At 30.6% G+C, this 14724-nt stretch overlaps 1 protein-coding gene across 6 annotated transcripts in view; it reads left to right on the top strand.

The window, feature by feature from the left end:
* LOC132739868 (BAI1-associated protein 3-like) overlaps window positions 1-14724 on the top strand; it is a 105278-nt gene that overhangs the window by 31272 nt on the left and 59282 nt on the right. For all 6 annotated transcript variants that reach the window (XM_060727683.1, XM_060727680.1, XM_060727682.1 and 3 more), the window contains 3 exons: window positions 5569-5652; window positions 6774-6941; window positions 10732-10798. In XM_060727683.1, the coding sequence (XP_060583666.1) occupies window positions 5569-5652; window positions 6774-6941; window positions 10732-10798 (319 nt within the window). The remainder of the gene's footprint in view (window positions 1-5568; window positions 5653-6773; window positions 6942-10731; window positions 10799-14724) is intronic.

The following is a 14724-nucleotide window of genomic DNA, read 5'->3' as shown; positions in this document are numbered from 1 at the left end:
TTCCTACAGTAAAAACGAGTATACTCTGAAACTTGAAATTCCACACTGGTGAAAATAAGCGCTTACGAGGCCGTGCTAAAAGTTATTTATTCTGTCTTCAGAAATGTTTGAAAACAGCAAAGTTAAATATGACATCAGGTGCAACAATTACAAAAAGAGCATCATACATATTGACTCAACATAAGGCTAATGAGGGTGTGACATTTTCAAGTAAATTTGTATTTTGTAAAATCAAGAAATTCAATAATGTTTAATCATATTGAAAACAAGGAAAATATATAAAAAAATCAAAGTGACTATACTGTTGGACACTTTATGTGGGACAGCTATGCAGCTAGCTTAATTGGAATGTCGGTGGTTCTCCTCAGGTGCCGCCTGTTTGTGTCTGAAATTATGCACTTAAGGGAACCAGTGAAGTCTTTAATTGTCACAATAAAGCTGGAAAGTTGCTTTATGACCTCTACTATGTTTAAATTAGCACCACGTAAAACCCAACCACGTAAAACCCAACCACGTAAAACCCAACCACATAGCTTAAGTTAACCACAAGTGCGAACTATCAATCATAATACTGCGCTAAATGTACAAGTTGTTGTAGCTTTGTGCTCATATTACAAAATTACTCGCTATCATTGATACTGACGTGTAATTCATTATTAATCATGATTTTTTTCTGTCTGAGAAATGAATAATGTTACAAATATGTCTTATTGAATTGAAGAAGTTTTTTTTTTCCATTTCTATGAAGTGAAGTTAAATTCATCGAAATTTTATGAAGAAAAACGCTTATCTTTGTGTAAAATTCCATTTTCTTCTATATCATCCCAAATCTATGTGCCAGAAAAGATAAATGATAATGTTGCCGTGTCTTTATATATTAGGAGAAATTCTCATTTGTTAGAATGGAGAGATAAATTGTCACGCCAGAACTTGACACAGTTTTGTAACTATCTGTTCCGTGAATGAAAGTAAACTTTTCTCTTCATTCTTCCCATGAGGGTAAGGAAGAGTTTTCTTCAGTTTATTGGCCAATTTCAGCTTTTGGCCAATTTTATGATATTTGTTTAACTGTAGACTTTATCACAGGGTTGTAAAAACTGGGTATTTTTTGTCAAAAAATGAAGATTGCTTATTTAATCAGCATTTGATTTTGTTATTAAAAAGTTGGTCTGTTACTGGTCAGGGACCATCAACCGGACACTTTTTGAACATTTTTCTATACAAATTTCATAATTTTAAAGCTAAAGGTACGAAAATTTGACACAGTACAGCTAGGTTCTTCTCCTAACTAAGAACTAGTTTGTTTAGTTCTGATTATGTTGACACTTATATCCGAGGCCCGTCAAGGAGGGTATCAAAATTACCTAAATTGTACATACTACAGTACCATGTGTCCGGACAGATATGTAATAACGTTGATTTAATTCAGATAAAAGCTTTGGTGTTCTTTTTTTTTATTTTTAACATGACACACAATATTTCAGCAGCAAATGCTGAAGATTTGGATATTCTATTGTTTACTTTGCAAATAATTATTGCTGTTATATGAGGTCAGGCATTGCTTTCTTGACCCCCGAATTTCAACGTCAACATTCTTGAAATAGACATTAAAATATTACCATTTACGGAGGTTGAAATAAATTTATTTACTTAATTATAGAAGAAACATGCATTTATTGTTGATAAAAAAGTGACTGACAACCATTGAACAAAGAAAATTCTAAATCAAGCATTTTCGGGGCCGTCCGGGTTTGGTGGTTGTCCAGTTTTGGTAGTCCCTAACCAGTAATGTGCCCATATTTGAATTGCCAAGTAAAATGTGGTATGTTAAGCCAATATTTGTTCTTGCTAATATCACATTTGCTATGTAAATATTGAAAAATTTGGTCAATATCTCTGATTTGCCTAGAGTGTTGAATAAAGCGTTTTACATTTCTGAGCCAAGATGATATTTGTAAGGCAAGCTGTAATTTTTTGGTAACACAGTTTATTTCTTTAACCCTTAAACTATGCTAAATAATTGTTAAATGTACTTGTTCATCTTTTGTTCCTTGAGTGCTTGAGTTAGAATCAACCAACTTTACAGGAATAATGATCAACATCACTAAATTACAGGAATAATGATTCACATCACTGTGAAGCTATGCACCTGGGACTTTGCATGTGGATTTTTTTCAGTTTTGTTATTGCCCTTGACTTACAGTAGTATAAATTTGCAATTTTCAACTTGTTCACGCATAGCTCAAAAAAGTATTTCACTTGTAGGCCTGAAAGTTTGCAAGAATGTTGGTCAGCATGTGTACTTATACACCTTGGGGTGTGCTTGTGGATTTATTCAGTATTTGTAAAGTTCTTGCCCTTTACTTAGTAAAAGATTTTTAGTTTTCAAAAAATATTTGACCTAGAGTCATAAGATTGACAGAACAGTGGCGCGGTGGGGGCACCCGTGTCCTATGGACACATTTCTAGTTATGTGATCGATTGTTTCACTGTACAATGTATTATCACAAATTTAATATTCCCTGTATATAATTCACTGTATTATCTCAGATATTATATTCCCTGTATATATGTTTAACTGTATTATCTCATATCTTATATTCTCTGTATATATATTTCATTGTATTATCTCAGATATTATATTCTCTGTATATATGTTTAACTGTATTATCTCAGATATTATATTCTCTGTATATATATTTCACTGTATTATCTCATATCTTATATTCTCTGTATATATTTCATTGTATTATCTCAGATATTATATTCCCTGTATATATTTCACTGTATTATCTCAGATATTATATTCTCTGTATATATTTCACTGTATTATCTCAGATATTATATTCTCTGTATATATATTTCACTGTATTATCTCATATCTTATATTCTCTGTATATATGTTTAACTGTATTATCTCAGATATTATATTCCCTGTATATATTTCACTGTATTATCTCAGATATTATATTCTCTGTATATATTTCACTGTATTATCTCAGATATTATATTCTCTGTATATATATTTCACTGTATTATCTCATATCTTATATTCTCTGTATATATGTTTAACTGTATCATCTCAGATATTATATTCTCTGTATATATTTCACTGTATTATCTCAGATATTATATTCTCTGTATATAATTATGTTTCACTGTATTATCTCAGATATTATATTCTCTGTATATATGTTTAACTGTATTATCTCATATCTTATATTACCTTATATTGACATAGAGTTCTTTTGATATTTATAAAATAGTAGTAGTTTACTTAGTTTGTGTTTTTATTGCTTTATGGCAATATTCATAACAATTCATTACTTCCTAACAGGTGCCCGTAAAATTCTAATATATCCAGTCAAGTAGCTTTGCATAACCATGTCTAAAATAAAAATTTCTCTCCAATTTATTCGCGAAATCATACAGACTTATTCGCGCAAACAAATATTCGCGCTTCGTGGCCATCCGCGAATAAAGCGAATATTAATTAATATACGTTGGGTTATTTCACTGTATCATCTCAGATATTATATTCCCTGTATATATTTCTCTGTATTATCTCAGATATTATATTCCGTCTGTATATATTTCACTGTATTATCTCAGATATTATATTCCCTGTATATATATTTCACTGTATTATCTCAGATATTATATTCCCTGTATATATATTTCACTGTATTATCTCAGATATTATATTCCATCTGTATATACTTCACTGTATTATCTCAGATATTATATTCCCTGTATATATATTTCACTGTATTATCTCAGATATTATATTCCCTGTATATATATTTCACTGTATTATCTCAGATATTATATTCCCTGTATATATATTTCACTGTATTATCTCAGATATTATATTCCATCTGTATATATTTCACTGTATTATCTCAGATATTATATTCCCTGTATATATATATTTCACTGTATTATCTCAGATATTATATTTCATCTGTATATATTTCAGTGTATTATCTCAGATATTATATTCCTTCTGTATATATTTCACTGTATTATCTCAGATATTATATTCCCTGTATATATATTTCACTGTATTATCTCAGATATTATATTCCATCTGTATATATTTCACTGTATTATCTCAGATATTATATTCCCTGTATATATATTTCATTGTATTATCTCAGATATTATATTCCATCTGTATATATTTCACTGTATTATCTCAGATATTATATTCCCTGTATATATTTCACTGTATTATCTCAGATATTATATTCCCTGTATATAATGTTTAACTGTATTATCTCAGATATTATATTCCATCTGTATATATTTCACTGTATTATCTCAGATATTATATTCCATCTGTATATATTTCACTGTATTATCTCAGATATTATATTCCCTGTATATAATATTTAACTGTATTATCTCAGATATTATATTCCCTGTATATATTTCACTGTATTATCTCAGATATTATATTCCCTGTATATATGTTTAACTGTATTATCTCAGATATTATATTCCCTGTATATATATTTCACTGTATTATCTCAGATATTATATTCCCTGTATATATTTCACTGCATTATCTCAGATATTATATTCCCTGTATATATTTCACTGTATTATCTCAGATATTATATTCCATCTGTATATATTTCACTGTATTATCTCAGATATTATATTCCCTGTATATATATTTCACTGTATTATCTCAGATATTATATTCCATCTGTATATACTTCACTGTATTATCTCAGATATTATATTCCCTGTATATATATTTCACTGTATTATCTCAGATATTATATTTCATCTGTATATATTTCAGTGTATTATCTCAGATATTATATTCCCTGTATATATATTTCACTGTATTATCTCAGATATTATATTCCCTGTATATATATATATTTCACTGTATTATCTCAGATATTATATTCCATCTGTATATATTTCACTGTATTATCTCAGATATTATATTCCCTGTATATATATTTCATTGTATTATCTCAGATATTATATTCCATCTGTATATATTTCACTGTATTATCTCAGATATTATATTCCCTGTATATATTTCACTGTATTATCTCAGATATTATATTCCCTGTATATAATGTTTAACTGTATTATCTCAGATATTATATTCCATCTGTATAATGTTTAACTGTATTATCTCAGATATTATATTCCATCTGTATATATTTCACTGTATTATCTCAGATATTATATTCCCTGTATATAATATTTAACTGTGTTATCTCAGATATTATATTCCCTGTATATATTTCACTGTATTATCTCAGATATTATATTCCCTGTATATATGTTTAACTGTATTATCTCAGATATTATATTCCCTGTATATATATTTCACTGTATTATCTCAGATATTATATTCCCTGTATATATTTCACTGCATTATCTCAGATATTATATTCCCTGTATATATTTCACTGTATTATCTCAGATATTATATTCCATCTGTATATATTTCACTGCATTATCTCAGATATTATATTCCCTGTATATATTTCACTGTATTATCTCAGATATTATATTTCATCTAATTATATATTTCAGGATGACAGGGACAGCACAAAGCCACCTCCCTCTGAGACACAGTTTGTACAGAAACCTAGATTACCAGATCTCTCCAGAAAAGAGGTAGATGTTGACTGTTGTTAGTATACAAGTTGCTGAGATGATATATGGGAAAAGATAGCTAGAATGACGTAAATAAGACTGGAGGTGCTAGCCGAGGTATTTATATAATATTTACTTCAGGAAGGCTATTTTCTCCCATACATCCATCAGTAATTGTATAATGATTTTTTTGATAAGGTAAGTTATTATTGACGATAAGTTAATAAGAAAACCAAACAACTTTTAAGAAGCGCGGGGCAATTTTAATGATTTTAGTGTTGTACAATCAGGGCCTTTTGAATTAGCGTGTTTCCTTTGGGAACATACAGTTAATCAGATTTCTTGAGTTCACAATATATTTTTGTGAGAAAATAAGGAAATGAAATTAATTTATGAGTACGATAATTTATGATATTATGGTGTGGTATATGTAATAGAAAGAGCACCGAAACACAAGGCTATCTGATTTGTACGAGGGGGCGTAGCCCCCGAGTATAAATCAGATTGCCGAGTGTTTTGGTGTTCTTTCTCTTTTGTATCATAGTTAAACATAAAAACACGTTCCCTGTTGTCATATACATTCCCTGTTGTCATATACATCATATCATGTACATTTGATTAGTGTATAACCTTTTATACCCTCAAATTACTGATTTTATAAACTATATAAATGTATTGTATAACAATAGTATTTGATGCCCAAAAAATGTGTTGAGGTTGTGCAATATATTCTTACTTATTGTCGCTGTAAATCCAGGATAATTATAAGAGCTGTCATCGATAGAAATGATATTAATGTATCAATTATTTTCTGTTGATCAATAACCAATACCCATTTTAGAAAATTAATAATTTAGAAATTATGAAATTTCACCCAAAATATAATTTATGTGCAGAAGCAAATTTCATAGAATGACAAAAACTGGTCAGCAAAAATCATGCAATGGGTATTTATAATTAAGACACAATCATGTTTTTTTTACTGAAAGCATTTAAACAGGTTTTAAATAATGAAAAAGAATTACAGACAAGTAATTAATATTTAAAGTATAAGTAATTTATAAATTTTTAATTTATCGATGTATCTTTGATATATGTTGATGTAAAAGACATGATAATAATAATAGACACTAATTTTACAGTTTGAGCTGCTGTATGTGGAAGTATTGTACACCATCAAACATAAGATTGGCGTGACCATCGGAGGTCATCTACCATTTATACAGGATCTCTACCAGTATGCACAAGAGGCCTTCAAAATCTCTCCCGAGGATCATGCTCGCCTCTTAGCACAAGCCACTAAAGAGAAGGTATGCCACACAATGTTTTATATTGTAATATTGCATTCACTTAAAAGAAACTTAAAAATTGAATATGAAAAAAAGACATCTAGGAACAACAAATTGATTATCCGTCTGTTGTACAATATTTAAATTTTCTTTGATGTTTTTAGGAGTTAAACTAGAATTGTTCAAGAAGAAAGGTGTTGACCTTTACCAAATCACATTTTGAGCTATTGTGCACACCCAGGTGTGGGCGTAAGTGTTACCGCCGCCGTCGCCATAACACTGGTTAAGTTTTTGCGTTCAAGTTGGTAACTCCAAAACAACTGAAAGGAATGTGTGAAAACTTCACACACTTATGCAAGAGCATAATAGAAGGACACTACCAAGGCTCATAACTCTTAACATGTATTTTGACAGAATTATGGCCCTTTTTGAAATTAGAAAATCTATATTATCCAAGCTCTTGTTTACTATAAAGCACTGAGATAAGTAGAGCGCACTATCCTACTGGCAGCTCTTGCAGGCTTTCTACTGGTCCCTACTTTTCCTACTTTTCCTACTTTTCCCTACTTTTTTCTTTTGATCCCTACTTTGCCCTACTTTTTTCTAAAATAGCCCTATTATCCCTACTTTTTCATTTTGAAATGAAATGAAAAAAAAGGAGATATTTAAAATGGTGTTTCAGTTGTATTTTCAGTTGCAATTGATGAGTAGTTAAGGTGTGTTAGTGTCTCCTTGTGATGTCCATCCTTGAAAGACTCATGGTCAGAGCTGCATTACTGGTACTGGTACCTCAGTATGTACTGGAGCAATTTTGCAAGTACTGGTACTGATACTGAATTACTCTTACAAAATTTTGCTACTACTCAGGTACTGGTACTGCATTACTGTCTTAAAAAAGTGGTACTGCTACTGCATTACTAGGCAGTATTTTTGGTTTTGATAAAAATGTCATTATTTTTATTCATAAAGTAAAGCTGTAAATTCCATGTATTATTTTATTTTTGTGAAAAAGTAAGTTATCAAATCTATAAATAATTTGCTGCAATATTCCTTCAAATGTTAACATAATAATCATCATAAAAAAGCACCAAAGACTTAAAGTAAAATTAAATTGAGATAAACAGAGTCAATAACTCTTTACTGGTAAAATATTCGTATTGCGATCTTATTACTTTGTATTTACTAGTAAAAAAAAAGCAAAATAAACACTAATTTATTACTTCTATTCTAAATAATCATATTTCAAGTGATATTGTTAGCACCATAAAAAAGTTATTTACTTTGGTATAAATTGAACAGAGGTGTGAAGGTGTAAAAGGCAACAAAAAGACTGGTGGGTTTAAAATGTAAGATTATTGCATTGTATTACAGTTGACTGGTTACAAAACAATAACATATGACATGAATATATGATGATTATTGTTTGTAAAAAAGTATGTTTGTTCATTTAAGTTGTAAAAATGTAATGTCAACTTTAAAGTAAATGATTTTATTTCTTTGTTGAATAATGTTTGCAATTATTTTGTATGACACTGTGTATTTATTCAAACTTTGATGAATATATAAAAGTATTAGTACTGGTACTTAATTACTTCCCCCAAAAAAGTACTGGTACTGCAGTACTGAGCTAAAATCCAGTACTAGTACTGGAAATGGTACTGCAAAACTTGGCAAGTACTGGTACTGGTACTTAAGTACTACACCCTTAGTACTGATGCAGCTCTGCTCATGGTGCCTTGGCAAAACATTCAGCAATATTCTGCCTATGAGGTGCCTGTCTTTCAAGCATGGACTGAACTGAAGATACACACAGCCTGATGTGGTCTTGGTGATTTTATGTTTTGCTAATTCTTAACTAAAAAGGTAAGAAATTCCTACTTTATCCCTAGTTTTTAACATTAGAAATCCCTACTTTGCCCTACTTTTTGGTAAAAAAATGCCCTACTTTTTCCCTAGTTTTTTTTGGTAGAGGCAGTAGAAAGCCTGCTCTTGTACAATCTTAACATGTGATTTCAAAAGGGAAAAGGAGAGGTGTAACTCCTCATAACATCCAATGAATTTAGTTTTGTACATAGGCAGATAAGGAATGCTTAAGGTTCTGGTTTTTGAATTTTCTGAAATGTAATTGAATTGTTTTAAAGTGTGATGTTGAATTATATCAGGATTCCTCATTGAGTAAGATGTCTGTTTGTGCCACAGATGAGATTTACAAGTACAACTAATGAATTGCTGCACATCAAAGCTAAATTTTGCTTTGATATTGTCATAATGAAGTGGATGTTTCAATGAAACATGTCAATCTGTATTGAACAAATTACAGGGCTCTGTGTGGGTAAATTGAATAATGTGATAAACAAACTGTGAAAATACAGCCAGTTCATCATTGTTAATTTGTATGTTACCTGTTACCAAATGTGACATTTCTGCCTTGTGTCACATTTATCTGAGTGTCACAGACTAACATAGACATCACCTACTTTGTTATATGGTCTGCTTTCACTCTGTCTTGTTTTTAATCTAGTTAACTGTACAATGATTTGATAGATATTTGGCACCCAAGGTTCTGTATTGCTTCAAACATGTTTTCATGTCACACTAGTTAAACTAGATTCTGCATCAGTGTGACAGTCTACTGAGTTGAGTCTTTTGAGTAAATACTCAGTCAAATCAATTAAAACTTAGTCTGTTGACATTGTTACAGTCTATTAACACTGAGTATAATAAGTTAATTCTAAGTATATTTATATTGCCACAATCTGTTAAGGTAATACTAAGTCTGTTAACACTTCAACAGTAAAAATTTAGTCTATTGAAATCATGACAGTCTTAATTCAGTGAAAACTTAATCAAGTTACATTGTTATAGTCTTAATTAAGTTAAAACTTCATCATTTGACATTGTGACAGTCTTAATTGAGTTAAAACTTAGTCAAGTGACATTGTGACAGTCTTAATTGAGTTAAAACTTAGTTGGCATTGTGACAGTCTTAAATAAGTTTAAACTTAGTCAAGTGGCATTGTGACAGTCTTAATTGAGTTAAACTTAGGTTGGTGACATTGTGACAGTCTAAATTGAGTAAGAACTTTGACATTGTGGAGGTCTTAATTCAGTTAAAACTTAGTCAATTGGCATTGTGACAGTCTTAATTTAGTTAGAACTAAGTCCATTGACATTGTTACAGTCTTAATTAAGTTAAAACTTAGTCAATTGACATTATGACAGTCTTATTTGAGTTAAAACTTAGTCTGTTGACATTGTGACATTCTTAATTGAGTTTAAACTTAGTCAAGTGACATTGTGACAGTCTTAATTGAGTTAAAACTTAGTCAAGTGACATTGTGACAGTCTAAATTGAGTTAAAACTTAGTCTATTGACATTGTGACAGTCTAATTGAGTTAAAACTTAGTCTTTTTGACATTATGACATTCTTAATTGAGTTAAAGCTTAGTCAAGTGACATTGTGACAGTTTCAATTGAGTTAAAACTTAGCCTATTCACATTGTGACAGTCTATTGATTTACAACTGAGTATATCGTATATTGAGTTAATAATTTTTCTATCAAATTTATAGTTGAATAATGAATTTAGTAAGTTAATTCTGTGTAAAATACAAATAATTTATAAAAATTATTTCGTTTAAAAATGTAACTATTATCTCTTATCTATTTAAATAAACTCTGCAAGTCTTTATTATTTGAGGTTTTCTTGTTTTTTCTTATATCCTTAGAAGCTGCTTTCAGCAGCATGTCATTAATTTCACATTAGTCCCAATTAGTTATTGATTGATTTATTTTGTTCATTGTCTTTCAGCCTCCAATAGTTATCCTGAATGTTACAGTGTTACAAGCTAGAAATCTTGAAGCCAAAGATGCTGATGGTATGTACATTTAGTATGAAATATAAAAACATGCTATATCATATTGCCTTTTATATACCTCAATATTTGGTAATCTACATGGCTATTTCATGCTGTCGATAAAGCTATATCACACTGCCCTCTATATTTAAACAAGACTATATCAAACTTTACATGATAATTGAGGATTTGGCCTATCTGAAACTGCATATCAAAGGTTTTTTACTTATTTTTGTTTTAGAAAATAAAATAGAAATGGCCCCTGATTTCATTTCAGTCCCATGTATGTCTATTAGCAATTTGGGTTCACTTGTTATTATATTACTTCAACACAGATACAAAATTCACAAAAGAACTTGAGTCTATTATAAAATTGTTTGTTAGCCTAGGACAATCATGCATGCTACACATCATCTCCTCATTGAAGTGACAAAGTTACTTTTGCACACTTGAAGAATATTCCTTTTCTCTTGATCTATAGCCATTCATGTGTCCTGCAGGTTTCTTTGCATGGCTAATAATGTGTAGATCTTAGAGTTCAGGCCAATTCACTTAGTAATTTAGTACTTCCTTTTCCTCATAAAAGTATAATAAAAACAAGTAAAAACTTTTTCTCTTAGGTATTAAAACAAACTCTCAAGTGATGTTAGAACTATTGAATTAAAGTATATTAAACTTTGATTGCTTTAAAATCTCTTTAATCAAGAGGCAAAGCCAGAAATAACTTCCAAACAAAATACAAATTTTTATTTGATTGTCTGCAATTCTATAAAATAACATGTTATAAATAAATTACTGTCATACAAAAGATTGTCTGCAATTCTATAAAATAACAGGGTTTTAAACCTATCAATTTCACATTTACTGTCATACATATACTGTTACATGAGACAAGTAGAAAACTGATATGTCAGCAAACAATTGCCATAGAATTAGTAACTGAAAATGCAGAAATTTAAGAAGATGCTACATTATTGATAAATGCCAGAGAATGTATTGAGAGTGCTATATTAGAAACTCTTAATAGTTTTATGACTAAAGTTAATATACAATGCATATAAAGGTTTCATATAGTATAATTAACAACTCTTAAAGTCACACTTAAACATCTGAGTCTAGATATATAAAGTATATGCATTGTTCTGACTTAAAAAAAGAGAGAGATTCATTCTGCAAATTAAGGATTAAAATGATACTTATTGAAAATACTTGCACATTCAGCATTATATAAGAGTCTGAATGTGTGCATTATTGTCTAAATGTAAAAATAAAAAGTATTTGATAGTTATTTAATCTTAATGGAACTTTTGCCGTTTAAAAAACTAATTAGATACCTAAGGAGAGGTTTTATGACTGACTGGAGGGTACAACTGGTTTCTAATAAAATATTGATAGTTTCATTATATTTCAGTAATTATCTGTACTCTTTTGCTTGTGTCAGAACCAGATCATAGCAGTATTGTCTGTTCCCAAAAGTTTTTTATATGTCAGTTTTTATATCACATTAAGTCTAACTCAGTGAAGGCCAATAGTAGATAGGTTACAGAACTTTAATATCCAGGGAACCATACATTATACCCACACCCCAAACCATCCATCCCCCACACCCATATACCCCCACACCTGCACCTCCTTGAACAGCAATTTACTGAAAGGACATAAATCTGATGCCATTAGTTTTATTAATACCAAATCAAATAAGAGAAAGTATATTTAAAATGATCAATATAAAAAGGAAGAATTTACATCCAAGGCTGTCAGGTAAATTCTAATGTCCAGTATAGGAAATAGCTCATGACTGAAGAACTATACATTGATGTTAACCCTTTACCTCATATATACGCGAAACAACGCATTTTCGACCCCCCCCCCCCCTTTTTTTTTAGGCCTGAAATAGTGAAAAAATGTCCTATTTGAACCCCAAACACATGTTTTCGTTTGAGAAATGTTGCTAAAAAAAGTGAGCACTTTTTCCGCGCCGTCCCCCATCCAAAAGATACATCAGGGGGTTGCCAGAAGGGGGATGTGCCCCCTTCTGTTTGGGGGGTTTGAAGGGGGGCTGAGTCCCATTCATCGCCAAGAAAATTTTGGACTTGTAAGAGGCTTAAAATGACCCCAGGTCGATCATAAGGTAACGTGTAACCAACGCTGAAAAGCCTTTACCCTATCTCAATCCCTTGAGAAGTTGCAGCACTTTGAAATAAATTTTGATGGAAAAAATTGAGGCAAAATAGTGTATTTTGGCAATTTTGAGATGTCCCCTCATTGCCATGGTAACAGGAAATTTTAGACTGAGCATGTCGTTACAAAGGCAATGGTCCAGTCAACATTTCTGCCAAGTTTGATTAGTATTGAAGCATTTTTCATAGTTTCATAGCAGTTTGAACTTGTAAGAGGAGGCTTTTCAGTGAAAATGGCCATTTTCACAATATGCTCATGGGGGAAAGGGTTAACTAAAAAAATTATAAATGTTACAAAACAACAATTTTTCACCAAAATTAGGTAAAAGACCACATGTTAACATGGAAAAACTAGATTTTGGGTGATTCCAAAGTTTTTCATCATTTTTTGTTAAACGCCAAGTTCATTTCATGATAAACTTAAAACTATAAACTGCCATGAGAAATGAATCAATATAAAATGGGAGTTACTAGAATATTTGAATCTCTTTATCAATAACTTCTACAGAACTTATAGCTAGTGTCTATAGAAGTTTCATGATCATGTTTAATATTTTATCATTCTGTAAATTTCTGTTATATCTGCAGCTATTGTTAAGATATTATGACAAAATTTGCGACTGAATGAATTAATTATGCTCATACAAGTATTTCTAAATTTACATGATGCACTTTATATACAAAGTCAGACAACCATTCCCAATGGTCCAGATAGTAATTTTTATGTCAATATCAATGTGGAGTAAATGAATTATACATCAAAATCTATTCCAGGGACTTCTGTTAATGATCTAGAAAATTACCTAATTACATTAAAGGTGTTTTATTATGGCAACTGGTCGTTAGCAAAACTGTTGTCAGAATGTAACCTTGTCATAACTGATATACATTAACAAGTCTGATTATGTCCTGCTTAATTTAACTGGTTATTGACCCTCAACCTTCTGGAACTGAAATGATTAAAAAATAATGGAGAATAAAGATCAAAAACGTTTTCTGACAGCAGCCCCCAGCTTAACCCTGAGCCACGCTGATAATTAACACAAAGGCACCAAGTTAAGGGCATCTAACCAAAAATTTGAGAAGACAGAATAATCTAATTAAAGGAGAGAAGGATCCAAGCAATAACTGTTATAATTTACAGTTTAATCAGAAGTATAATAATAGAAATACCAAAGAGCATGTTACCAAAAGGGCTGGTACAGAGGTAAAGCCTCTGCCATCAGTATGAGCCAGACCAACCTGTGCTTTTGTGCAATCTGAACTATTGCACTAATTTTTTTATATGTCTAAAAAACATTTTGACCTTATTGATATGCACCTGGATGTCTATCTGTTAGCATTATGCTGAGCCCAATCTGTATCTGATTGCACAAGCAAATTGTCATGTTGGTGTATTATTTCCCAGCCCTTGCTGTGCTCTTGTATTTTGAAATAGAAATCCCTTAAACTTAAAATGAACCGTTCCAATTTCAAAGAAGGGCAGATCTATTACATTGATTGAGCAGGTTACTAGAGAGACTAATATTTTGTTATAGAAATCCCTTAAACTTGAAATGAACTGCTCCAATTCCAAAAGAAGGGCTAATCCATTATATTAATTCAGCAGGTTACTAGAGAGACTGATATTTCACATTGTACAAGACAATTGTTACAGTCTTAATTAGGTAGCAGCCGCAGTAACTCTTTAATGTCATGGATAGTGAGATTATTGACACTTATATCTGTAAAAAATACTGAATTAATAAACTGAAAATGAGATATAAC

Source organism: Ruditapes philippinarum, unplaced genomic scaffold (assembly GCF_026571515.1).
Source record: "Ruditapes philippinarum isolate M1 unplaced genomic scaffold, ASM2657151v2 ctg315_1_1_1_1, whole genome shotgun sequence".
In the NCBI taxonomy this organism is placed as follows: Eukaryota; Metazoa; Mollusca; class Bivalvia; order Venerida; family Veneridae; genus Ruditapes; species Ruditapes philippinarum.
This window is presented reverse-complemented; position numbering and strand designations above follow the sequence as displayed.